This window comes from Lygodium microphyllum, chromosome 10, assembly GCF_053477565.2.
Source record: "Lygodium microphyllum isolate KBCC chromosome 10, Lygodium_microphyllum_v1.1.10, whole genome shotgun sequence".
Classification (NCBI taxonomy): domain Eukaryota; kingdom Viridiplantae; phylum Streptophyta; class Polypodiopsida; order Schizaeales; family Lygodiaceae; genus Lygodium; species Lygodium microphyllum.
This window is the reverse complement of record NC_141144.1, coordinates 18,167,211-18,194,697: the sequence shown is the minus strand read 5'-3', so window position 1 is coordinate 18,194,697 and position 27,487 is coordinate 18,167,211. Positions and strand designations below refer to the sequence as shown.

Sequence of the window (27,487 nt, the reverse complement as noted above, 5' to 3'; positions counted from 1 at the left end):
GTCTTAAAGACCCATTTCACACCAATCACCTTCCGTTTCGCGGGACGCGGAACAAGCTCCCACGTATGGTTTCGCTCGATGGAGTCAAGCTCGGCCTGCATAGCCTGTCTCCAAATATCCTGTGCAAGAGCCTCCTCCACAGTGGAAGGCTCGGAATCCTGAAGAATCTGTGACATAAGAGCATAGTTCACACATAGTGAACTGTCCCGCTGGGCCTGTAAACGGGCTGATCGACGAGGACCTGTAGAAGAAGCAGGAAAGTGAGTAACACCTGAATCCTGCATGAGCCGGCGATACCATAAAGGAATCCTGAGAGACTCCTTCTGTGAGGGAGACCGGGGGGTCTCCGGAACCTGTAAAGCACCCGAATCGGAGAGGGACTCCCCCTCACCGAGTGAAGGTAAATCCTCCGCATCTGAAGAAGGCTGTGTATCCCGTGAAAACCCCGAAGAGGCGGTAGAAGAGCTCGTAGAAGACGAAGGCACATCCACCAAAGGGGTAAGGGAAGCCGAAGGAGGAGGAGGAATAGGGGGGGTGCTAAGGGTGATCCTGGAAGGAAGTGAAGGGAGAGAAGGTGGGGGGGGGGTCCGTCGATGACGAAGAAACATCGGAAATAGAACCATCAATCAAATCCTCAGAGGCCGAAGCCTCATCAAAGATCACATCCCTGCTCACCTCAACCTGCCGCGTCGTCGGGTCGTAGAGCCGATATCCCTTCGTGGTCGTACTATAACCAACGAAGATAAGCTTTCTCGACTTAGAGTCGAACTTCGTCTTCCTCTTCTTCTTGTCCACATGGACAAAAGCATCGCACCCAAAGATGCGAAAATGGGACACGGAAGGCTTCTTTCCAAAGAAAGCCTCATATGGAGTCATGTCCTGTAACGTCGAAGTCGGAGAGCGGTTGCGTATATGCACCGCTGTAGCCACCGCCTCACCCCAAAGGAAATGAGGAAGACTCCTATGCTCCAGCATAGATCGGGCCATCTCAATCATGGTCCGATTTGCACGCTCCACCACACCATTCTCTGATGGTGTGTTCGGATGGGAATACTCCACCCGAATACCATGCTCCCTGCAAAACTGAGAGAAAAGGTGAGAAGTGAACTCTCCACCGTGATCAGCTCGAACACCACGGACTTTGGAAGTTGTTTGGGTCTCCACAAACACCTGCCACTCACAGAAACGGGAGTACGCCTCGCTCTTGTACTCCAAGAAATAAGGCCACACATAACGACTAAAGTCGTCCACAATCAGCATCAAATACTTGGCCTTCCCAAGGGAGGCCGTGCCCATAGGTCCGCAAAGGTCGGTATGAACCAACTCAAGCGGTGAAGTAGCCCTCCTAGAAGCAACCTGCGGGTGAGGCTGCCTGTGCTGCTTGCCCCTCAAGCAGCTAGGGCACACAGTGTGAAGAGGAGGGAAATCAGGAAGTCCCTCCACCATCTTCCTCCTAGAAGCCCGGCGAAGAGAATCAAGGTTCAAATGACCATACCGAGCATGCCAGAGTAGCCCAAGCTCATGGGAAGTCCGCGCAGCCAAGGCTGTGAGCGTATAAAGCCCACCCTCCTGTGTACCTGTCCAAAGGGCATCACCTGTAGAAGCATCCTCCACTGTGACTGCATCCGGAGTAAAAATAACGCGGGTACCTAACTGAGTAAGACCATGCACAGATAATAGGTTAAAACCCAAATCAGGCACATAGAGCACTTTGGCGGAGGAAGACCGCCTGTCGGAAAACATAGGTAAAGTCCCCACTCCATGAACAGGAACTGTAGAATTGTCACCAATGGTGACTGTACCCCCTCTGGAACGAAGATCCTGAAGCCAATCCTGACGGAAGGTCATATGTGAAGATGCGCCACTGTCGACGAGCCAAGGCTTCTCCGGAGTGGTAGAAGCTAGGGCAGTGTCTTCCTCAACAAAGAGATGCACAAACGCAGATTCTGTTGTGGCTGGGGCCGCCTTCGAGTCCTTCTCCTTAGGCTTCAAATGGGGATACTTCTGCCAACACTTCTCCTCGGGATGAGTGCCCTTCCCACAATGGGGACACTTGGGCTTCTTCTCCTTCGCATCCTTCTTATCTTCCTCCTTCTTGTCCTTGGACTTCTCCTTCTTTTGTTTCTTCTTCTTGCCACCACCTGTGGCAGCCGTAAATGCCTTGGTGGAGCCACTGGCTCCCACCTCTTTGAGTCGCTCGTCATGCTCCAAGACAAGCGGGGAAAGCTCCTCCCATAGGAGAGTCTCACGGGTTCTCGTAGTGATGAGGCTGGTGTAGAAGACATCATAGCGGGGTGATGGCAGCTGAGTCAACAGAATCATCGCCATATCCTCAGACGATATCAGACGACCAAGAGAGGCAAGCTCGCCTCGCATATCCTCCATCTTCGTGATGTGCTCCTTCATGGAAGAAGAACCATCAAGACTGAGCATCCGCAACTTCTTCTCCAGGGAAATCTTGTGGGCAAAGGTCTTGTGCTGATACAAAGATGCAAGCTTTGTCCAGACTTCCGCCGCGGTCTTTAACCTGTGAACATGTACAAGAACAGAATCATGGAGACTCATAAAAAGAAAGGAACGGGCTCGAGAGTTGAGCCGATCCCATAAGGCTGCACGGTCCATAGAGGTGCCATCGGACGAATCCACGGGGGGTCGGTCGATGGGCGAAGAAACAAGATCCCACAGATCAAAGGTATCAAGGATGCAAGCCACCTTGCATGACCATAGGGAATAGTTGGAACCATCCAACTTGTCTTCCTTCGGAAAGGAAGGGAGAATCGGCACCTGGATAGAGGGAATCAAGGAAGGCATCCGCACAGTAGATGCAGTCTTCACTGAAGAAACCTTCGCAGTAGATGGAACCCTCTGAGATGCATGGATTGAAGAAGGACGAGTGCGAGGAGGGTCATCCCGTTGTCGAACTTCACGATAGTCCCGCCTCCGCTCAGAGGAATGATGAGAAAGAAGCTCATCCTCTGAGTCTTCAAAGCCTGAAAACTGGTAAGACATCTTCCAATCTGCAAAATACCAAAGAAAATTGTGCCGCTGACGAAATAGGACCAACAGTGTGGTCACCAACCACCAAGATGCAGGCAGAAAATGCCTACAGCCACCTGGATCTGCAAAACGCAAATAGATCTGATGGCGAACACCAGAATCGAGACCACCAGCACCGGGAACTTGCCCAGACAGAGGTCGCCTGCAGGATAGGAGCAGCCAGGGTAGAAGCGACCTGCAAAACAGCAAAACGCAGGCTGTAGGAGGGTCGCCCTGCAGCAGAGGAGGTCGCCTGGCAGCAAACGCAAGGTTGCTGCGTCACTGGATGACGTGGCAGCCCCTGTGTACAGCAAACGCAGGCTGTACAGCCTTCTGATGCAGTCGCCTGGCTGGTGTAGACCTGTTGGCAGCCTCCTGAAGGAATCGCCTGGCTGTTGTGGGACTGTGAACAGCAGCAGTAAGGTATTTCTCGCGCCCTCCGTGCTCTCAATCAGGCGATGATACCATTTGAGAGTGCGCAGCGAAAGAAGAACACGAACACAGAGGAGAGGAGAGATGAAGCAGAGAATGAAGGAAGAAAATCTGCACTGACTGAGATGAATGCTGAATACACTGGAATGGACAGAACAGTCCCTGCACGCAGCCCGGAGCGTCAGTGAGGGAACCAGAACAGACTGGAAGCAGAGGCAGCACCAATGCCGGAGACGGAGACGGAGGGAGCAGTGCTGAACCTGCAGAGCATGAAAGAGATGAATGCTGGACTGACTGGGGGGGCAGCTATAAATAGCCCCCAGCCAGAAAACTGGCCGACCAGCTAAACTGGCCGACCTGGCCAGATCTGGTCCGACTGGCCAGATCTGGTCCGACTGCCCAAAATAATGGGCAGTCACCCCAAAAACAGCCCAGAACTGGGCTGTAAAATGCCCAGGGCTGCATACATACTAAGGCAGCCTGAAAACACACTGACAGAGCTCCTCTGTCTCCTGTCAGACTCTGACAGGAGCTCACAACCAGGAGATGACAGACTGAGACTGAATAAGAGCAGGCTAACAGTTCTTCGTGACCGGGGTGTGGGCAGCAAGCTGGTAACACCTGAAACCTGCAAAAACGAGATTGTAAAAGAGTGGAGGGCTGGCTGCCAATTTATAGAAATTAGGGTTCTAGAACCTCTCCCACTTAACTTTCTCGATCTGCTCCCCGTTTTAGGGTTTTGGCTAAAATAAGCCTAAAATAAGCATGTTTTGGGGCTGTTTAAGTGGCTAAGTGCATTTCTTAACACAACACTTACTAGGTTCTTGCATAAATGAACTCACAAGCCTAACTACAAAACTCAAGTCTGGCCTTGTAATAGTTATGAAGGTGGACTTCAGTACCTCAATATACGATTGACTTCATCCAACTGAGGCTTTCTAGATGGTTGCATAAAGTAATCCAAGTCTAGTCTTGTAATGGTTATATAAATCAAACTCCCTACTATCCACTTGAATGTAGTAGGGTCTTCTATCTCATCCCCAACATCAACACTTTACATTATCCTTTGATTGCATTGAAAGAGGGTTACACATTGTCATAGCATACTTGGACAACATATCCAAGCTATATTATGTTTGGGATAATTAAATACCATCAACATAAATGATCATCCCAATACCAAGAAAGTATCTCAACTCATTAAGATTAAGATCTTTCATTTCAAATTCTTGCTTCAAAAGCCCTTTGATCAATAATCCCACTATTACTGTTACATGTAATAATCAAGTCATCCACATAGATGACTATGATGACCAAACCTGCATCACTCTTCCTCACATAAAGTGAGTGATCTACATAAGAAACATAGAAACCAACATTGACAAGATACTCTCCAATCTTGTCAGACCATGTATTAGGTACTTGCTTTAGTCCATAGAATGCCTTGTTTAACTTTTTCACATACGTGGGATGCTCCAAATCTTAAGAACATGTTGGTTGTTTCATATATACTTCTTACAAATCACCATGCAAAAAAGCATTCTTCATATCCATATGTTGCAAAGTTCATCCTTTGGTTGTTGCCAAAGCAATCATGTATCTTACAATCGCCATCTTAGCAATTGGATTGAATGTCTCTTCATAGTCTATGTCATATGTTTGAGCACAGCCTTTCACAATCAGCCTAGCTTTGGACTTGCTAATTGAATCATTTGTATTATGCTTAAATTTGTAGATCTACTTATATGCAATAGCTTTCTTACCTCTAGGTAGTGGTATTAAATCCCAAGTTTTGTTGGCCTTTGATGTAGCCATCTCTTCATCCATTGCTGCATCCTAATGTGCATGATCAACAACTTTCTCAAAGCAAGTGAGCTTTGCATCCTTAACTATCTTCACCATGTAAGCATAACGATAAGCTACATAATTTGGAAAATTGAATCTTTTAACAAGGTATCTCACCTTGCTAGACTTGTGTATCATTAGATCACTCAATGAAGCCTTTTCATTACTATGTGCCTTTTGTACACCTAGTGTCCTAATGGTAGGAATACTGAGCTTATCGTCCAAACACTTTGACCCATTAGAGTTTCCATCAAGAATTGCATCACTAGTAGATGTATCTTTATCATCTGACACTTTCTTTTTTCCTTTTTTATTACTTCCAACACCACTAGATGCACCTAAAGATGTGGGGCTACTCCTTAGCCTCCCAAGATTGATTGCAAAGTTACTACCAGGTGATGTTTGTACATGACTAACATGATGACCATCATTATCCAATGCATCACCACTAGATGCATACCAACTGCTCGTCTCATAAAAAATAATATCCTTTCTTACTCTAAATTCATTAGTGAAAGGGTCATAACAATGATATCCTTTCTGCTTTGTAGAGTATCCAATGAAAATACATTTTTAAACCTTTGGGTCAAGTTTTTTCTTGAAATTCATCAAGCACGTGACCATATGCGATACAACGAAACACTTTTAAGTGAGATACATTGGGCTTTCTTCATGCAAAACATTTTTCGGGGGTCATACCAACTATTACAATTTTGTTCATAATATATACACTAGTATGAGCAGCCTCAAACTCAAAATGTTGATCACTGTTGGTTAGTTAGTTTGTGCACAAATTGTGTGAGGTTTCAACTATTAGCAAACGTGCATAGGCTTGTATACTTATTTTGCCCTCACCTTCAACGTTAAAACATTCTCAACGTTGTCTTGTTACTTTCTCTCTCTTTGCTCTCCATGTCCAACATCTAAGAGCAAACCTTGCATATGCTTGTTTATTGTTGCACTCTGACAGCAAATGACTATGCACACCATCTATTTATAGATGAGGAACCAATCAAAGCTTAGGAGATGGCCTAAGGGACACAAAAACCTTTTAAGCATTGAAGATTGAGTTTGGCACTAGTTAAATGAATTAATTAATGTTTAATGTATAATGCATTGTTTTTAGCCTAACATGAGACAATCTGCTCTTGGAAGAGCAAAAACACCATAGATATTATGGAGCTCATGGAGGGTCTCATGCTTGAATTTCACTCACAACTTTAGTATTTCGACCTTGTATTTAAGTGTTGAGCATATTTAGTTGAACGCTATATGTGGCTCACAATTGTACGTGACATATCAATCTTGACCATGAATTCCAAGACCTCAAAATCACCAAGAAGGATGACTTGATTGTCAAGGTGGATGAGTACCTGTGTTTAGTTGTTGAATTCGCCACAATTGGTTTACCAAATTCCATTATTTGAGAATGAGTTAGCATCTAATTATTTCAATTTTATGTAACAAATCATCTCGCAGCCCTAGTTACCGACCTCCTATGAATTTGAATATTAAATTTTGCGTTAGCATCTAATTATTTCAATTTTATGTAACAAATCATCTCGCAGCCCTAGTTACCGACCTCCTATGAATTTGAATATTAAATTTTGCGTTTTGCAAGGCTCTTTGATTAGGTTCACAAGGAATGCCATGCTCCATCTTCAAAGGGACCCTTGACTTTCACCACTTAAAAAGGGAAGCAAGGGGTTGGGAAGAAGAACAATACCCAATCAATAGTAAGGAGCAAAGTAACTTACCTCCAAGATTGAAAGTGGGTTGGAAAAATGTTTAAAGAAATAGGTAATGTCCACATTTCCAAATGTGTAGTAATTCTGGTGCTCAAAGGCCAAGGGAAATCTGGCCCAAATCTCGATTCTCCTCCCATCTAGGAACTTGAGCATATCAAAAGAGGGCAATTTGCCCTCTCATCCACAATGAAGAGGGGGTTGTACTTCAACACCTGTTGCTTGCCATGCTAATGTTTCTTGGTACTGGGTATTTTACCTTAGGGCTGTAAATGAATGTACAGAATGCTCCAGGGTAGAGCTGAAGAGTGTTAAGAGTGCGACACCCACCGGGGACGGATCCTAGTGTTGTAACCACTAGTTGGGGATGTAAGAGTGTGAGAAATTGCAAAACGTTGATCACCAAGGCAGGAGAACCAAGTGATAGTTAGTAGAGGAGGTGGAGGATGATGTAGGGGGCCACACCAGTTGCAACACGTAGGCTAGGAAGCAGTCCCCAGGTGGTGAAGTCAGCCACAGGATGATGGTTGTGAACACCAAATGCAACAGTGTAGAACTCCCCACGCAGCAAGGTGATAGAAGGATGAAGGTGCTAGAAAGTGGAGAGGCTGATGATGGTGTGGCAATAAGTTGGACAGTGATTGAGTGCAAGGTTGATGGTTGAAATCTGCATGTGGGAGTGAGAAACTTGCACACAAGGACAGGGGTGAATGGTGGGCAGCTTGTCTATTTATAAATGTGGAAGGATCCTCCCAAATTAGGGTTTTTGCATGTGGGACATAGAAACTCTGTAGAACCGCTTCTTATTTAATGAAACTTTTGGTAATTTACTATTTTGGGGCTGTTTTAAAGAGCTAATCATTGATTAATGAATTTTTAAGTGTAGTACCAAGTACCCCAAAAACTTCTTGTGCGCGCGCGCGCGCGCACACACACACACACTCACTCACTCACACACACACACTCTCTCTCTCTCTCTCTCTCTCATCCTCTGACTCTCTCATTCTATTGACTGTGTATTCCACTATTACTTCCTCTTAGGTGACTTTGAGAAGTTTAGGGACTCACATGTTCAATCCAACAGTTGAGGACTTAATTTGTTGTTGCGAGGTAGATTTGGAGACCTCTTGATGAGTAAGTTCGTGCAAAGTGGTTGTCTTCATGATATGCCAATTGATTGTAAGGATACAATGTTCATAAAGGCTAGATGTACTTAGGATGACTTGGAGAAATTTAGGAATCCTTAGGCTCCATCCAAGGGTTGAGGTTGTTTCGTTGTAAGTTAGACTTGGAAGACTATGCGACTGGCTGTGTTCATGTGTCATAGGAGATTTGGACAATTCCACTCGTGGAGAGGTTTTTGAACATCTATTGAAGATTGCCTCCCTTTGACCAAGCTAGGGTTGTGTACCTATTTCATGAATCCTTAGACTTGGAGTGGATGAAATTGGCAAATATTGTCGCTCACACTGGTAGTTGCTACATGAGACACTGAATGCACAGTTTCTTACGGCATTGTTTAACATTTCTTGTTGAATGTTATCCAAGGTCATTTTTGCAGTGCCCCTTGGATTGAGAAAAATTTGCCCTCTCAACCTATTTGTGCAATCCATAGTGAACATTATCTTTGGACATTGAAAGAGAGGACATGCTTGACATGTAAGCCAGAGTGCAAAGAATGTATGTATGAATTGTGATACTAAATTTAGAGCGTCTAGGTAATGAAATGCACAAAAAATATTACATTGTGTGTGATAAAAGGAGTACAAGAGAGAGATGTGTTGGAATCACTTTGATAGTGGTTAACTATGTAGGATGGTAGGAAGGTCCTCAAATATCTTTGGCAACACAAACTAGTTGTTTGTGAAATAATGAGAAGGCATGGGAACCACAATAAATTAGAGAGGTTACAGGGCCAATTAGATGGAAATAGGAGCCCTTTAAAGGGAAAGATGAAGAGAACTCAGCTGCCTAGCCAAAGTGGGTCAGGTTGGCTGTTGGTGTTAGGGTGAGCTGGCTGTTGGCTGTAGCATCTCAACATGCCTTTTTCCTTACAATTGCTTGAGTTTTAACCATGCCATGCCCCTGTCACAGTGTGCAAATACCTTTCACTGTTGTTATCATTGCACTGGTGTCTTTATTTGCAGTGTTATACTGGTCTTCGCATGTGCAACACAAGCTGCTTGTATGCTCACTGGTCAGGCCTTTACCTGGCTATGGGATCATTGATACATGTGATTGAGTTGTACACAATGTCTGAATGCTATGAACCTGTTCACTAAAGTGCATGTTATGTATGTGCATTGATTGCTGGTTTTACTTACTTGTGAGTTTATAATTTGAAGAATTTATTTCGGGTTTGTGAAATTGGACCATAACAGAAGGAAAGAGTTTGCCCTCGTTTATATTACGGTGAAGGAATCACACTCAAGCGCACTTTGTCCGCTTTTGTTGTTTTCAGGGCTTGTAGTTTCTGCTCCTTTGGTTTCATTCTTCTTGGAAGGATACATTCTGCATTTTCTCATGCACTTTCCACAGCTACATCCATAGTAGATAAAGAAAACCTTAATACATCAGGCATGAGTGTTTGTGCCTTTATGTTTTTGGAAAAAAAGGAACATTTTTGTAATGTTGGATATGCACTTTTCAAAGTTACATCCGCAAGAGAGAAAAAAAAACCTTAGAAATTCATGTTTTTGATTTTTGATTTTTGATTTGTTGTTGTTATTTCGGTTGTGATGTTGAACATTTTCTGTAAACCTGTAATCATAGGGTGGTTTCGAATACGGAACCAAAGTTTCCAGCATGACATATTTGATTGCATTCTCATGGGCACAAAACACATATTAATGTCACCATGCTCAAGTGTCAGTCCAAACTAATGTTTAGTTTTGTATATGACTTGGAAAGTTTTCCCACCATGGGAGAAACTGCCAAGACAAATGCCAAAGTGGGCAAGTTGATAGTGGAAGCACATTCTCCCAAGATTGCTTAGTATTGAGGTTAGTATGGGGGAAATGCTTGATATGACAATGACATGGGTGAATGAAAGGTTTGCAAATTGAGGAACTAAATTGAATTGGAAGTGTGCCTTGGATTGATAGAGAGAACTTAGAGAATACAAGGTTTCAACATTCAGTAGACTGAGCATGATAAACCTCAGAAATTTGGAGTAGACATGCTTCAAACTCCTAAGCATTATCCATTTGTTGTACTTTTCTCTCTTTGGAGAAGTTCAATGTTTCGTCTGCTTTATGAATGAAATTGGAATATGAAGAATGTTTATAGAATTTCTTATTCCTTCGCTAAAGGGCTTGTTTTGTGCTTACATGTGCTTTATGAATGCAATCTGAATGAGACTTTTAAAGAACTTCTCATTCCTTTGTTAGAAGGCATGCAACTTGACTCGGATCCTGTTTTGTGCTGACATTTGCTTGTAGTTCTCAGCACTGCTGTACTTATGGAAGTGCTTGGTTTGTACAGGCACGTCTAAGTCTCGCACTCTTTTGAATGCAGGGTTAGGAGGTTTTGTGGCTTGTAGGGCTTTGTCGCAGAGAAATGATAATCCACAGAAGGCATCCAGGCCTTGGGACATTGTAAGTAGTCTTATCAGTGTGGTGGTTCTTGTTTCCTACTTCATCAGTGTTTTCAGATTGTTTTACTTTGTGGCAGGCAGAATTTTGTTTAAATCTGTTCTGTGCACTCTTCATTTTCTCAGGAGCGAGATGGTTTTGTCATGGGAGAAGGTGCAGGTGTTCTGCTTCTAGAAGAATTGGAGCATGCAAAGGTTTGATCATATAAGATTATCTGGTTCTACCTTGTTTCAGGTGGTTTGGAATTGTTTTTGTTCTTGAATCAATGAGGAAGATGTCTTCCTGCAGAAAAGGGGAGCAACTATTTATGCAGAGTTCCTTGGCGGTAGTGTTACTTGCGACGCCTATCACATGACTGAACCTCACCCTGAAGGTAGTTAATGTGAAAGGGGGAGGGGGGTTTGTAGAAGAATGTTGTTTAATTGCCATAGAATTTCAGTTTGCAGATTTAGGTCCTGGATCGATCGCAAAAGTCTTCATGCTCTGAAGGAGGGGGAGAGAGTTTTTCTCACTGAGTGAACTCTTCTTTCCTGTAGGGACTGGCGTTATGCTTTGTATAGAAAAGGCTTTGGCTCAGGCTGGAGTTCGTAAAGAGGATGTTAACTATGTAAATGCCCATGCGACTTCAACTCTTGCTGGTGATCTTCAGGAATATAGGGCTCTGATGCGTACTTTTGGTAGAAACCCAGAGGTATACTTCCTCTCTCTAGCATTTAGCTGTCCACATGCAAATTGACAGTTAAAAACTCTGTATTTTCCATGTAGCTGAAAATGAACTCCACAAAGTCGATGATTGGCCATCTTTTGGGAGCTTCTGGTGCAGTTGAAGCTATTGCAACTGTACAGGTATGTTTTGGATTTAGTAGCCTGAGTTACTTTAGATGTAGCTATCATTAGTGGTTTGTGCTCCATTCACCTAAGCTATTTTGTCATGACTGTCTGCATCTTTGTCCATGTAGCATTTGCTTTCAGTTAATATGCAAATGTTTGCTTGCATTTCACTAAGCAGCAATGTGCTGTTATATCACTATGTAGCAAGCATGTCACTTAAGATGCAGCAAAGTGATTGATCTTATTCACCGAAGTGTTTCTTGAGTTACTTAAGAGTGCTTTTCTGCTCCTACGCAACCAGGTGGATGCTAAAAAATCTCGTCTCAGCTTCCACAGATCGGTTTGCTTGGATATTGCTGAAATTTCACAAGCCCGCAAAATAGTATTGTCATTAGCAAGTGATCATGTCCTGTCAGATAAACACAGATATGTCTTTTGCTTGTAGCAGACTTGATGGAATAGATTGAAGTTTTTCAAGTGTTTTGGAGTGTCTGACTACCACTTCCATCAGATCTGACTGGTTTTAGATTACTACCAGTTTGGCAGTACTGTCCATTTTTCCTTTGTCTGTTTGCATGTATGCTGTAAGGCTGCATTTCATGAGGCTGTACAGTGCTTTAAGTGCTTTACATACCATGCAACATGTATCAATACCTACACAAGATTTTTCTGATATCTTAACTTTCTCTTATAAGAGAGCACAAGAATGCTCCATTTACTCCAAATCCATGTGTTGATGTTAAATGATTCAGTACTGCAGATCAGAGTCCTATAGGCTGCCAATCACATTTATAGGGCCTCAACTTTTTGCTTTGTTTTGGCTGGTACTTACTCGTTACTATTTTAAGTTCCACGCCCCATTGAAGGCCTGTGATCCTCATGAACCATTGGAAGAGTCTATAGTGTTGAAATGATCTTCAAAAAAACAGTGAGCCCAGCAATGCAGGCAAGGTAGAAAATTGACATTGTAAATTGGTTGTAGCTTTTTAATTTTTGCTGAAGAATCCAAGATTTTACAAAAATTGGGTAAGTTTTACAACTAAGTGATCAGTTTGTAGATGTTTCCTAGTATGGAAATTAGGTTAAACTGGGGGCAAAAGTGGCAATTATGTGTGCCTTCAGTTGTGTGTGGGTTTTTTATTGCAATGTTCTACACATATTCAATTGTCAGTATACAACTCGAAATGCTTACCACCATCAAACTAAAAGTCTACTAAACCAGCAAATCATAACATCTTCAGCCCGTCCTACCTTCAACAGCATGAGCTGCTTCTTTGAGTGTCCTTGACCCCTGTGTGTCATGGAGCTGGAACCTCCTCCTCGAGTGTTCTTGACCCTTGTGTGCGATGCTACCACCTTTTGCTTTGAGCCTTCAGCTTGGTTCCAGCTTCTTCTGCAGTTGGCATGCATTCTACCACATTTTATCTCGTAGTGTGCCAGCTAATTTGGTTGCATTTCAGTACGACCCGTCCAAGCTTGACACTCTTACATTTGCTATTGATGCTATGTCTTCATGGTACTTTACTAGTGGTGCTTGAATGCTTCTAAGCACATCACATCATGCCTTTAGTTGTTTCCTTGTGTGATGCACCAATGGGGAATGCTGTTCTTGTGCCCACAATGCTTCACATGCAATGCAAGGCATTGGCATGATTGGGCTTGCATCAGTCTCAGTTGATGCAGTCCCTCTTTTGGATGTCCTTTATGTTCCAGGGACTAAACAGAATTTACTTTCAGTTACCGCCACTACCAAAGCTGATTGTAGAGTTACTTTTGATGGTCATTGTTGCTTGGTCTATGATATTATGCAGTTTTTGATTTTTATGAGAAATTATGACAAAGGGGCTGGTGCTATTGAAGCCAATACAGTGGCTGATTTGGTTCTTTGTTGATGCTCACCTTTGGCATGGGAGATTGGGGCATCTATAAATTATGGTAGCTTGGTTCAAACGCATTCACATGACAGTGGCAGATTTTTCAAAAACAACTTGACTAAACATTTTTGTCTGGGCTGCTTGCTGGGAGGATTCCTGGGATGAAAGTGTTGTTGTGTATCCTGTAAGTTACACGTGGTTCATAGAGATGGATAGGTTGTAAGCTAGAGCTTTGGACAATACAGATCTTTGGTTCTTTGGTGTATGCATATATACTCTCTCAGTCAAGACATAAGTCAGGACAAGGCAATGAAACACATGTTTATTGGCTACACTTCACAAAGCGAAGTCTATAGGTATCGAACTCGAACAAGAACTGTCATTTTTTCTAAGAGAGAACCTTAGAGGAAATCCCTCTTGAGGTAAAACAGGAAGTACAAAGAACACAAAGTACATCCTAAATACAATGGTTGTGTGAATGACTGACTTGGTGGGCTATAGTGCTAGACTGGAGTCCCAAGTTTGCACGAAAACATCTCTCTTCCTCTTAGAACCACCCTACAACCTCTTCTATCTATTGTGGTGAGTATGGATGATCTTTGTCCAAATCCTTGAAAGAGTCTTTGTAGTAGGAACATCTTGGAGGTCTATAGCATAGGTGGACTGGTAGTCCATCAACTCAGTTTGGAGGGGAGAAGTTGCTCAAATGCTGGCCAATGATGAGAAAAGTGTGGCTCCCTTGAAGATCTTGACAATTGTATGTTGGACCTTGGACCTTTGTATATGACCCAAGCTACTATACTCAAAGTTGCAACCATAGTCTGTGCTGTGGTGTGAAGGGTATCCTGAGACATTTTCTTTGTACCTCTCAAGCTCCGGGATAGTCCCATAGACAATGCCTATGTGTCTCCTTTAACTCAGCACATCATGCACATGCCATTGGGGCCATGCCATACCTAAGCCATGCATCGACTGCTAAGTATGCAACATCACCTTGGATAGACTATCAAAAACAGCCGTGTATTGATGCCTTTGATGTCTTTGATTCATTCTTGCCCTTCTTCAATCAGCTGTAGATTTAGATCAACAATTGGGGAGTGCAAAGTACTTCAAGAGGAAACACTTTTCAATCTATAATTGACTATTGTGCTCAATTGTATATGCCTCAAACTGATGAGGGCCACAAGTAACTTGTTGTCACAAACCAACACTCTCAACGCCAATGATTGAGATGTGCTTGCCCTTAAATCAGCTTAGGCTTGTCTCTAGCACGGTGTTCTTAGTCACTCTCATCAACCTTGACTAAATGCATAACAAATCAGTCCATTTACACTCTCAATCCAATTTGCAAAAGTGACATTGAAGGTGCAAACTTGGTCCTACATTGCTGTGCACTTCAAGTCTGCAAGTAACGTGCAATACATGCAAATCTTAGTTTCAAATTGATTTGATCTGTTGTATGAAGCCTCAGCTTTGTTCATGCATCAATCCCAATACTTTTCCCTAACCTTAACACATCTAATTCACAGTTAGATTGATTAAATTTGGACTTGCATCGTTATCACACCAAACTAGCATTCAATTCATGCATGAAACCAGAGGGAAGCTTTGACATGATCCTTGCAATATATATTCTGTTAGGCCTTGACTTGCATTTCTCTAATTTTTCAATGCCTTTCTTACAACATGAGATATAATCTCACTTTTATATGCTCCAAATTAGTTACAAATGGTTGTATTTGTAGCGATTTCACTTGACTTGACTGATCCAAAGGTGCTCAATGATCTTGTCACCTTCAATGTGGTCTCCCACTAGCTTTAAGGTCTTCAAAAATGCACATTAACACTCAAGCTTGCGAAACTCTAAAAATGATAGTCAACATTTGAGCCCAATTTCATGGAGCATTTGCTTTGACAATTGTCTTGCATAGTCCTCATGCAATCCCACGTTGTTCCTCTCACAAATAGAGGATTTTCTTGCAATGAAAATATAAGAAAGTTACTTTCTTTGCGACTAAGTTGTGTAGAAAGTACACAAGGCTTGCAATGTTAAAGGAGGAGTGGATCCCAACCTAGTTTGCTGTAATAACTTGTTTTGATGAAATTCAGGTGAAAAACAACAATGGACCATGTTGCAAATGGAGTTATAGAGCTGCACAATGGATTCCTCATATTGATAGAGAAGATTGGTTGTGAACAGAGAGAGAGAGAGAAAGAGACAATGAAACACAAAAAATCTGCAATGAAGAATGTTGTATATAGATGCAGAAATACACATGGGTGCAGAGGGAATATTTGCGTATGTCTCCACCTCGTAGATCTCAGTTTCCGTTAGTCCCGAGAGTAGTCTCCACGGTCTGCAACCTGACATTTGTGAAAACAACTGATAGAGATTGTTGAAATCGGGGCCTATAAGTAGACTGAAAAAACACAAAAAATAATGCAAGTTGGTTGCATTAAATGCAAATGATTGCTGTTCGATTGCTTGCCACGTGTCACTTGCGCGTGGCTCACCTACCACATGTCCCTCGTGCCTGGCCCACCTGCCACGTGTCATCCGCCTTGCCACTTGCACTCTCGCCACATGGACTGCCAGGTGAAAATTGCACCTGCTTGTCTAGGAAGTGCCACTCTGTAACACCCCCTCTTAAATCTTGGACACAGCACAAGGCTAAGGGATTTGGAGTGCTGTCGAAGTAAAGCGTGGGAAAGCTCTTTAGTAAACAAGTTTGCAAGATTGTCCTTTGTCTTGCAATAGACCAGATACTAAGTGCCATTCCTCTCAATCGACTTGAGCTCTTGCTCAATATCTTTCCGCCAATGATCATGCTGTAAAGTCTCCTTCATGGAAGTGGGCTCCCGATCTTGCATGACACGAGTCATCAAATGATAATTAGTGTAAACAAGCTTGGTGTAAACAAGCTTGGTTCCTCCGAGAACGCCGTGGGCCAGCCTACGGCTGCCACTCCTTAGGGATCCCCTTAATCCTTGCATTATGAATAGTGTCACGAGTCCAACGAGGAGGAGGTCGGATCTCCCCTTGTCGCCCTCCATCTGCTAAAGTTCTTGGAAGGTTCATCGACGGCGGGGAAGCAATCAGTGAATCCGGTGGTTGAGAACTAAGCTCCTCATTCGAAGAAGAGTCCTCAAGAGGCACAAGCTCCAGAGGAATAGTCGCTAGTGCTCAGCTATCATCGGGATCTCTAAGAACAAGGTGTTCCTCACATCCCTCTGAGGTTGGAACTTCCACGAACCTAACAACTCGGCTCGCATGGGCATCTCGCTTAACAGGATCAACAATTGGTAGCCTTGAGACTGCGAGCTATAGCCCCCAAACACTTGTCTTTTGGAATTTGCTTCAAAATTTTCGCATTGTGTCTTCGGGATGTGAACATAGGCATTACACCTAAAAACCCTGAAATAAGAAGCATTTGGCCTAGACCCAAAGTACGCTTCATATGAAGTCATATCAACAATAGCAAAAGTAGGGGAACGATTAAGGATGTGAAGTGCGATAGCCACAGCCTCATCCCATAGACACTGAGGTGTGTGACAGTGCTCCATCATGGTATGGGCCATCTCGATCACATTGCGATTCTTCTGCTCCAAGATGCCATTTTCTTGAGGGGCGTTTGTATTTGCAAACTCTTGCTGAATACCATGATTTGCACAAAAACGAGCAAGCTCATTAGAAACGAATTCTCTGTCCTTGTCCGATCGTAAGGTCTTCAGCTTCCGGCCCGATCGGTTCTCCTCAAACCACAACCAATCCTTAAAGTTGGAGAAAGCCTCCGACTTCAACTTCAAGAAATAGCCCATGTCATGTTGTTGTAATCATCCACAATTAGCATAAAATACAAGCTCCCTCTAAGGGACTTTGTTCTCATCGGTCCACAAAGATCGGTAGAGACAAACTCCAAGGGTGCTAAAGACCGCCTCGAAGCCTTGTTGGGAACAGTGTCACGAGTGTATTTCCCACGAATGTAGGATACACAAGGTTGTTGGCTCACCACAATATCCGACAAACCTCGAACAAACTGTCCCTTGGATGCCTTCCGAAGATGATCATAATTGAGGTGGCCAAACCAAGCATGCCAAAGCTCGGATTGAGTTTGAGAGGTAAGAAGAAGAGAAGTCAAGGTAGAAGAAGACCACAACTTGTTGACTCCATTCTCCTCATAACCTGAAGAAAGAACCTGTTTCGATCCATGATCAAGAATCTGAAAAGAATCCTCATCAAATTCGACCAAAAGAAGGTTGAGGGCACAAATCTTGTGCACCGAAAGGAGATGGTATCCCAAAGCTAGCACATAAAGTATCTCGGATGTATGGGCACCACCACATCCATTTGGAATAATATGCATGTTTCCTCGTCCCTCTATAGGAATAGACAAACTGTCACCGATGAGAATCTAGCTGTGTGAAGGCTGCAAATGAGCAACATGTTGAAGGAGTCATGTGCCTTGAGGCACCACTGTCCAGAATCCATTCTTGAGTGTATGGGATTGTCAACGTAGCCTTAGAAGCCGTCAGAGGCAAATCCTCAACCACCTCCAAGTGGAGGAAAGCAGTTGATGAGGGAGCACCCACCGCTCTGGAATCCTTTAAAGATTTCTCATTCTCATTCTCTTTCTTCTCGTTGTTGGGGCAATCCTTCTTCTGTGACCTGGTTTGCCTTAAATGTGACAAGTAGACTCCTTTTCTTTGTCCTTAGATTTGTCGTCCTTTTTCTTCTTTTGGTCATTCTCTTTCTTTTGAGAGGATTGACCAACCAAGGCCTTAGATTTTGAAGCATTGGTTCCTTTCAGGTGCTCCTCTTGGTCCAAGACCATAGGAACTAACTCTTCCCACCGAAAAGTCTTAGACTGTCATGAAGCAATCAAGGTGGAATAAAAACTGCTGAAGTGGGGTGGTAACTGTGAAAGAAGAGTTATCGCCATGTCTTTAGAATGATTGCCTTCCCTACGTTTTGAACCTGCATCTGAAGTTGTCTCAGCTTGTTGATATGCTTTTGCATAGAAGATGACTTGTTGACACTCATGGTTTGCATCTGCACTTCCAAAGAAACTCGCTTCATGACAGTCATTCGATTGTACATCTGATCAAGCTCTAGCCATATCTCCCGAGCCACCGTCAAGTGCTCAATATGAGAGATAACAGCTGTAGTACATGAGAGAGATAAAAACGGGTGAATGCGAGCATTGAGTTTATCCCAATGTGCCTGAGCCTTTGCTAACTCCACCTTATTACTGGAAGTGAGTCGGGGCTCGTCTCACGAAGAAGGACGATGAATAGCCTCCGTAACAAGCTCTGCCAAATCATAGGGCTCCAGATTGGCAAGCATCATGACCTATTGGATGCGGCAATTCTTGCCATCGAGCTTTTGATATGATAGAAGAGCCGGTGAGACGGGCACCTTCCGGTCCATGATCGCTTGAAACTTTGTCTCAGCCTCAAAAGACATCTTCACCTACAATGCATGCACAAAACACAAAAAGCAGCCTCCTTTGATTGTGAGAATACAGCGTGTTAGGGCTCTGATTCGCTCGTCCCACTCCTTCTTCACCCATTGGAGGTGATGAAAAGGCAAAATCTGCACTTGAAGGCCCAAAATAGCAGCCTTCTTCCTTCTCTAACAGCAAAAACCAGCAGCAACTTAAGCAAATCTTCTCCTTTCTCACATGCCCATGCTCACCTCAGCCTTGTTTTGATGTGCAGCCCGCTTGCTCACACTTGAATGTTGAAAAGACAGCCTTGTGTCGCACTGAAATCTCCTCTTCAAATGGGTCCAGTCCTTCAATGCTCTGATACCATGTCAGAGTGAAGCAATGCAGAAGCGAATGAGAGAGAGAGAGAGAGAGAGAGAGAGAGAGAGAGAGAGAGAGAGAGTGAAACACGGAAAATTTGCAGTGAAGAATGCTGTAAAAAGATGCAGATATATACACAGGTGCAGAGAGAATATCTGCATATGTCTCCACCTCGAAGGTCTTAGTCTTTGTCAGCCCCGAGAGCAGTCTCCACGGTCTGCAGCCTGAAATCTGTGAAAACAATTGATAGAGACTACTGAAATCAGGGCTTGTAAATAGGCTGGGAAAAACACAAAAAGTAATGCAGGCTGCTGTCTGATTGCTGCTGTTCGACTGCCTGCTATGTGTCACCTGTGCCTGGCCGACTTGCCACGTGTCATCTGCCTTGCTGCCTGCACTCCTGCCACATGGATTGCCTCCTGTCCAGGGAATGTTACTCTCTAACACTCCATGCATGTATGCAAAGATACTTGCTAGTTTGCTCAACATTGGGTTTCATATTCTTTAGAATGGGGCAGATTTACTCTCTTAGTTCTACATGTGGATGACATGCTTGTAGCTGGCAGTTCTACTCAGTAGATTACTGATTTTAAGGCAGATTTGCTGGAACCCCTTGCCATGACAGATATGGGACTGTTGCACTATTATCTTGGCGTACAATTGTTCACATTCAGGGGGCATTATGATGAGCCAGGTTGAAGTATATTAGACAGCTTTCACACTGTTTTCAATTTGAGGATTGTAAGGAAGCTTTGATACTTTTGGAGTTTGGCTTTTGTTTCTTGTGAGAAGATGACAGTAGTCCTTGCAACGTCTTTGCCCGACTCGCCCTGACTGTTGCAGGTCTGTGACAACATGGAGCCTGTCTTGACACGTCCAGCTGCTCACACCAGTCTGTCGCCTGTCACCTCAGGCCAGTAACCTCATGCTAGTCACCTGCTCTGATACCTATTTGTTGGAGTTGTGGAGCTGCTGGATCGAGATTGAGTGAGTTGAGATTGAGTCCCAAATTTTGTGCAGGGAGCAGTAGAAAAGAGTAAGTCACAGGAGTGTAAGCATGACACAATGGGTATACGGTACAATGATGAATGCACCACTTTTTAGGTTTAGATAGTATGTAAAGTACAAGAGTGTAAGGGTGTGTTCACACTTGAACATTGAAAAAGGCACAATAAGCCTTTATTCCCAACAATAGTTTTACAAGCTTGCATGTTAAATCTGACTAGCAACTTTGGAACATATGTGTCTTTATAAAGACATAACAATACCATGCTGGATTTGGGTGAATGGAATCCCCAAAAAACAATGAAGCAGCCCCATATTTAACATATCAAAAGTAGTGTAATTCAGCTTTGAAATCTACATTTTTTTCTCATTTGGTCTAGTAAGTGCCATATGATCTATTTATGATGTTTATCGAATCTCCTCCCTCCTTGGGACAGAGGGTGGATTCAAAGAGAATGGACATGGATAGTGAGCTAGAGTGGGCAGCAGTCCCACACTCAAAAGATGCAAGTACTAGAATGATAGGATGAAAGTACGAAAGGTCTAAAGTAAGTTAGATCTATCCCTAACTTAACTAGAGTTAAATTTACTCTAAAAGTAGTAACACAACTTAGTTGTGTCCACACTACACACTAAATATTGGGCAGAGTCCATAGAATTGACCAATTCTAATGACAAGTTCATTCTTCTTGATGGTCATTGTAACCACTATTCACATGCGGTATTAGATCCTCAAAACTAGGAGCATGCTCCACCTCATCAATACCCTCATGTGAGGCTTAAATGCAGTGTACCACCTCCTAGTCCAACATACAAGGTAATGTACTTCTGCTCAAACTTCAATCTTACTTTATAGGTCTTCAACCACATTCTCTAAGGCATTTATTCTTCATGACACAAGGTAAAATACTTGTACATGCAAGATCCTTTGTAGGTCTTACACCATATCGGAGGAATTATTCTTTACCACACAAGGTTAGGGTTGGCCGTGACATGAAAAGGCAATTTGGGAACAATAGTGTAGATTCGTGTAATGAATATCTTGCCCAGTGTGTAGGGTTTAACATTGTTGTTGCAACATCTCTATGATTTAAGATTGGGGGTGTAACAAGCAACCCTAGGTAGTGATGACAGATCTTTATGACTTTTTTGGAAGGACATTTTATGTATCATACTCTATACGTATAAAGTCTCATGATAGTTTTCTTCCATATCTAATGAAACTTGTTTCTAATGTTTTAGGAGACTCCTATGAAACCTACCCGTTTCATACCTCCGGTTTCAGAAACCCTTGTCAACTATGCTTATGTCAAATGTCCAATGTGGATGTCCTATGTGTCACGGCATCTCATCTTTTATCTGATTTCACGTTGAAGCCCTCTCAACTAAAGTATTTGTGCAAATTGTGGTGCAATCTAGCACCAGTTTGGTCTTTCGTGGTAGAAAACTATGGTCGTGTTCAAGCTTGTGGAGTCATTGGTCATCAATGTAATTGGTTTGGACTGACTTTGTTTGAAACCTTTTATCCCCTATCTTACAAGTTACAACTCTCTCTCTCTCTCTCTCTCTCTATATATATATATATATATATATTGATGTGTGCTCCTTTGTGATTTATGTTTCAGGCTATCAGAACTGGGTGGGTTCATCCGACCATCAATCTTGAAAATCCTGAAAAAGAGATAGTAAGTTTTTCCTTAAGTTTTGTTTCTCCTTTTAATGAAACAGATCAAATGATGACCTTATGCTGGGAAAATGTGTGTTGAAATCAGGACATGGATGTTGTTGTCAGTGGAAAGAAGCAAAAACTGGATATCAAAGTGGCATTGTCCAATTCATTTGGTTTTGGGGGCCACAATTCCTCCATTGTCCTTGCTCCTTTTCATGATTAGTCGGAGTCGAGCAACCTGCTTCGAAAAAATTGCAATGCTTTTGCGTACTGAATCCTTATAGTTTATCGAGAGCTCGTGAATCAAACTGCATACAATGTGCATAATGTATAAGGAGCTCTCTTGTATTCAGTGCATTTTGCATCATGCAGTAATAAAATTCATGATTTTTACCTCCTGTATTTCTCCATGATGCACTTCAGGTCTGATATTTTTCTTTTTCACTTTTACTGTGTTTGATGCATGATGCACTTGTGTTCTGACTCCATATCTGACTGTTTCTTGCCTGTGCATTGTCAAAGCAAGCACACCTTATCTGAGAAAATGGGTGTTTTACATCCAATTAAGTGTGAAGGAGACTGCTAAAATTCATAAAAGTTTTAATGCCTAAAATGTAACTTGTTCATAAATGTGCCTGCTATGAAGTTTTGATGAAAGCCCACTCCTGAAAATGCTCACTTTATTGGTATACAGTTGGACTGATTTCCAATAATTCCATGTTGTGCTGGTAAGGGCAACCTCACCATAAGAATGTTGCTTGGGAAAGCAAATGTTGTACCAACCAGTTCTTTGACTTTGGATGCTGCTTCCATAGTATAGGTTGTTTCTTGAGCCTAATGCTGGTAAGGGGCAGCTTCACCATATTCTTCGATCTTTCGACAACCTCATAATAAGAATTGTAGCTTTTGAATGCTGTGTTCTCATTGTGACTTCATGTGGTTGTTCCAAAGTGCAATGATCTAATCTTAGTCCTATTTTTTGTTCTTGTTTATTATGAGAATAATGGAGCATGTGTAGCCAATGTCAAAATTAATTGTATGAAAGATGATGTTGAAGGCAAATCTAAAAATATAGCCAAAATGCATGAGACCATCACCTTCCAATGTAGACACACAGCAGTTTTGGCAATATTAAACGATGCATACTGTAACAAGCTAGCACCAGTAGCTTTATTACAAGTAATCAAGGTGCATACCATAATCAGCACCCTAGATTGAGACACTGAGATCTAGAGTCTAAACATTCTAGGGTAGGTGTCAAATTAATTTGTCTTCATTGGTTTAAAGTGTAAGAAAGTGCTTGTGATATTTTTGTCGAAAAGGACATACACCTTGTCGGATGTATCACTCAAATATGTTGTGCTTCACTATATCAATTGTTTGATTCCTTTCTTGGACAGCACTGTGATGAGACATTGAAATAGGTATCATAGCAAGGAGTAGAGAGAGCTGCCAATACACAACCGTGAGCTCTTTTGAAGAGATTTGGCCAAGATATTTAAGGGTCCATATTAGACATGAATAGATATGCAGGCAATAATGTCGAAGGAGAGGGGTGGCACGCCATCCTCATATGGTGTGGGTGTCTCTTGCAAAAGCTTTATTAGGAGTTGTAGGTAATTGCATAGTGATGAATGGGTGCATCTGAGCAGTTATTTAACTTCTTGGCAAAATTGTGGAAAGAGGGCTTGAGGTCCCAAGGATGGAAGACCCATCCAAGGATGGAAGACATGGATCTTTTTAGGCTTGATAGCTTGCATATTGGGATCTTGGGGAAAATTGTATCTCCCACAAAGTTTGACATTATAATACCTTTTTCAATCATGATCATTGAAACCCTTTGGATCTCCAAGGAAAAGTTTTGCATTGGAGATTAGATGTGATGGGACTAGTGAATACCCAAACAATGGAATATCTTAAGGCGCAAGGATTAATAGCCAACCATCTAAGGCCATGGGCAGCTGTCAATTAAAATGGCAAATGGGATAGAGGAAATAAAAATATTAATAGCCTTTGAGCCCCCTCTTGTTCAGACTCTTGGCAAAAGAGGGATGTTTGTGGCAAAAAGTGGGCTTTAATAAGTAGACCAATGGATTAAGCATCCAAATGTTTTATCAACCTTCGCGGAAGCCAAGGCTCATTGAGACCTTACTAAGTTGCTCTGATGGGAGATCATAGGCCACAAGTGTAGCACGTTCCAACTGTTTGATGATGAGACCTGGAGATGAGAGAATACCCTTTTGAGCTTGGAAAGGGAAGCTTGGAAAGTGAAGGGCATGGCAGAGATTTTAGAGTACTAAGGGAATAAGGTTGCTAAGACCAACTAGAAGAATGTGAGTAGAAAGGGCGCACAAGGACTTCCAGTTGAGGAGGATAGGCTAACTCTCCTCTTAGATCAAAATTGGGCTTAGGGATTTCAGAGTGTTTCTGTGGACAATCATGAGATGAGCTATAATGTATGGAATGAAGATGAGAAAGAGAGACATGGACAACACTAATTGCAAATGTGGAGGCTGTAAAACATCTATTTGACCAAGAGTCATTTTTTGGTAAAAGCAGGGCAACAGGAGAAGTAACCTCAGCTTTCAGGTTGTCAAGCTCCTTACATGTCAAGCCATTTGGGAGGCCAAATTTAGGCTAGTTTTCGAGTTAAAAAGGATTGTAGTTAAATGGGAGGATATAGTGTTTGGAGTCAAAGTAGATGTTAGAATTAATTTAAAAATTAAATGGGAGGAAAAGGACTGTAGTTAACTGGGAGAGGATATAACATGCACTAAATGCAGTGGCACAAAATTTACCCGCTGAAATATGTAAGCAAACTTGTATGCTTTTTCTGACAATTTTAATTGTTGAGTCTCCTTTCTTCTGGGACCTAATATTCCATACAATCATAGGCATATAAAAAGCTAGAGTTGGATAGATGATGAATGCTAAGCCATCCTCAATTATGCTAATCAGTGTTGATTTCTGCGAGTTAATAGTGAAACCCATTGCTTTCCCATAATCCTGTCAAGACCATTGCCATATCTTCATTCTCCATGATTGCTATCATTAGAAGGTCATCAACAAACCCCTAACCCACCGATTGCATTCCTCTATGTTTTATTCCATTCAGTTTGCTGCTCTCTGCCATTGCATCGAAAAGAGCAAAGACAGGATGTGATGTTATTACAAAGAGAAATGGGCTCAGGGACATCACTGTCTGACTCCCCTTTGTCCTTTAAAAGGGCCTTATGATCTTCCATTTATAGAGAGATTTGAGCAGCTACCCTCGTTGTAAGTAGAAATGGTAAGTCAGCAATATTATTATCAAACCCCATCCTAAGCATGACCTTCCTCACCTACACTCAATTTGACCCTGTCACATGCCTTTTCTACGTCTAGCTGTAAGAAAACAAGTTTTTGATTGAAGCTTTAGTCCAATAAATGCCCACTATTGCATTTAGTACATTGTCAACCAATGACCTGCCTCTAATGATGCCATATTGATGCTCATTTATGCATTTTTGCAAAATGGAAGGTAGTATGTTTTGCCAATGCCTTTGTGGATATCTTATATATGATGCCTACTGGCTGAGCTTCAAACAATGCCTCTGCTTGGGGATGAGCCTAATGATACTCTTTTTCCATGTGATTAATCTCCTCTCCCATTATACACACAGCTCCCATGACCAAATCGTTAAAGGTAATCTGTTTGAGGCGTCTTGGATTGGCTACCAACCACTTACGCATCATGCCTTTAATCCTTTTGGGCTCCTGCGACTTTATTTCAGCACTATCGGCATGTGGTCTGATAATATGCACAATCAAAATCCGTCACCACCTTGACGATTAGTGGTAGCCAGTTTCCTTTTTTTCAGTGCAATACCATCAGTCCAATTGTGCCTACTAGCTAGGTTGATTGAGGGAGCTTAATATTAGCTGTAGATTATCCAATTGCAGGGATTCCTTAAAATCGATCCCATCAAGATTTTCACAGGCGAGATTCCACACCTTTGCAAGAGAAAGGACGAAGTAGAGGCATCTCACTTGTCTACCACATGTTAAAATCTCCTCCAACCAACGCCCTGATCAATCGCAAGCTTACCAGTTCACACAATAGCTCCTTCCCCTGCCTGCAGTCATTATGCCCATATATATTGACAAAGTTCAATCCTCTCATCCTCCCATGCCACTGAGATGACTAGGATCCTTCCTTACTGCCCACTGAATCTAGAGTTGGTTTCCTGCTTGTTTCCACAATGGTAAGGAAGCCCGCTTCATTCATGCTCTCTCCACCTACTATACATGTAAATTCCAAGTATTGGAACTCCATGCCTGCCACTCCAATCATGCAGCTTGTGCTCTTGGACCAAGACAACATCCAGGTCCCATTTGGCAATCCATCTCCATACGAGGCTCTCTTTAACAATGCCATCGAGCCCCTTTGCGTCTATTGTTGCAAACTTACGTTGGTCTCTCCTTATTTTCTCCATCGTTTGTAGGTTGCCGAGTCTTCTCAGAGCCTTTGTCTCCGGATTCCAATGCTATATATTTCCTCACATCAGTCCTGCAACTCTTTCAGAGCCGATTTGTGCAACGAGCCATCTTTGACTTACCATTCCCGCTAGACTCGGTCCTCTGAACCCTGAAGCAACTTTTGTAACTTCGCATCAATCCCGGGGTGCTCATTGCCAAGGTGCTCCACTGAAAACCTATTAATTTGGGTGAATGAATTTTCTCTTCGCCTGCTGTAGGTAAGTATGGAGGCTCTCTACCGATAATCCTTCATCTGAGGTGGATTTGCCCAGGTGCTCTCGGGCATCGCCATCTTTTGGTTGGTTGGGATGCCTTCCCCTTTCTGATATGCCAAAATCATGATTTTGGTCGGCACGGTCTTTCTGTGTCTCATTGGTTTCTGCCTCCGCTTGATCCCGTTCCTTGACCACTGTCGCCCAGGAGTCCTTCCTTTCTTCGACTTTTCTAGCTCCATCCTCGTTTGTTGCCCTGGAGCACTCCTTAAACTCGTACCTCCACATCCTGCAGCTATAGCAAGTTCCTGCTAACTTGCCCCACGACAGCTTGAGTCTAAGATGACCTGCATACGGGACATCCATATCCAACAACTCGGGCTGGCTTTCTTCAGTGTTCCAGAGTAAGAAGCTTCTGTTTCTGAATGGGTTTGCCAATGGAGGAATGTACAAAGGCTTGCCCAGCCCTTTCGCAATTTCAAGCGATAAATTCCATAAGTATGCAGGTAACTCTAAAATTCCTACCCACACAGGACATTCTTTAATGCATCAATAACATATATATCGAGTGAGTGAGGATTCACCACATGATGCAAGTGGGTAAAAGAGGTTATCAAAGCTTGTCCTCTGAATTGATTGAAATTGTAGATACTGATAGTATCTTGATTCTAGTTCAGGAAGGTGTGCTTGCATTGCATGGAGTTTGTTCTATTAAGGTCAACTAGTGTCATGTTATGGTGGTTCTTAGCTTGTCATTCATTACAAAGAACACTCACTTTCAACTCACAAGGATAGAGAAAAATGAATATGCACAATCAAGTTTCAACTCATCTCAATTAATGAAGTGCATCTATGTGCTTGTGTGCAACTTGCAACTAAGTGGCACAATTAGAGGATGATTGGTGCCATTCAAGGTGCTT

The 27,487-nt window shown here is 42.7% G+C and overlaps 1 protein-coding gene across 1 annotated transcript in view; it reads left to right on the top strand.

Moving 5' to 3' along the window:
• LOC148029753 (3-oxoacyl-[acyl-carrier-protein] synthase II, chloroplastic-like) overlaps window positions 1-22,237 on the top strand; it is a 51,285-nt gene extending 29,048 nt beyond the window's left edge. Inside the window, exons 7-13 of the mRNA XM_087686066.1 lie at window positions 10,575-10,654; window positions 10,777-10,845; window positions 10,940-11,024; window positions 11,188-11,342; window positions 11,417-11,497; window positions 21,794-21,853; window positions 21,941-22,237. Coding sequence (XP_087542192.1) covers window positions 10,575-10,654; window positions 10,777-10,845; window positions 10,940-11,024; window positions 11,188-11,342; window positions 11,417-11,497; window positions 21,794-21,853; window positions 21,941-22,060 — 650 coding nt within the window. The 3' untranslated portion in view covers window positions 22,061-22,237. The remainder of the gene's footprint in view (window positions 1-10,574; window positions 10,655-10,776; window positions 10,846-10,939; window positions 11,025-11,187; window positions 11,343-11,416; window positions 11,498-21,793; window positions 21,854-21,940) is intronic.
• The last annotated feature ends 5,250 nt before the right edge of the window (window positions 22,238-27,487 follow it).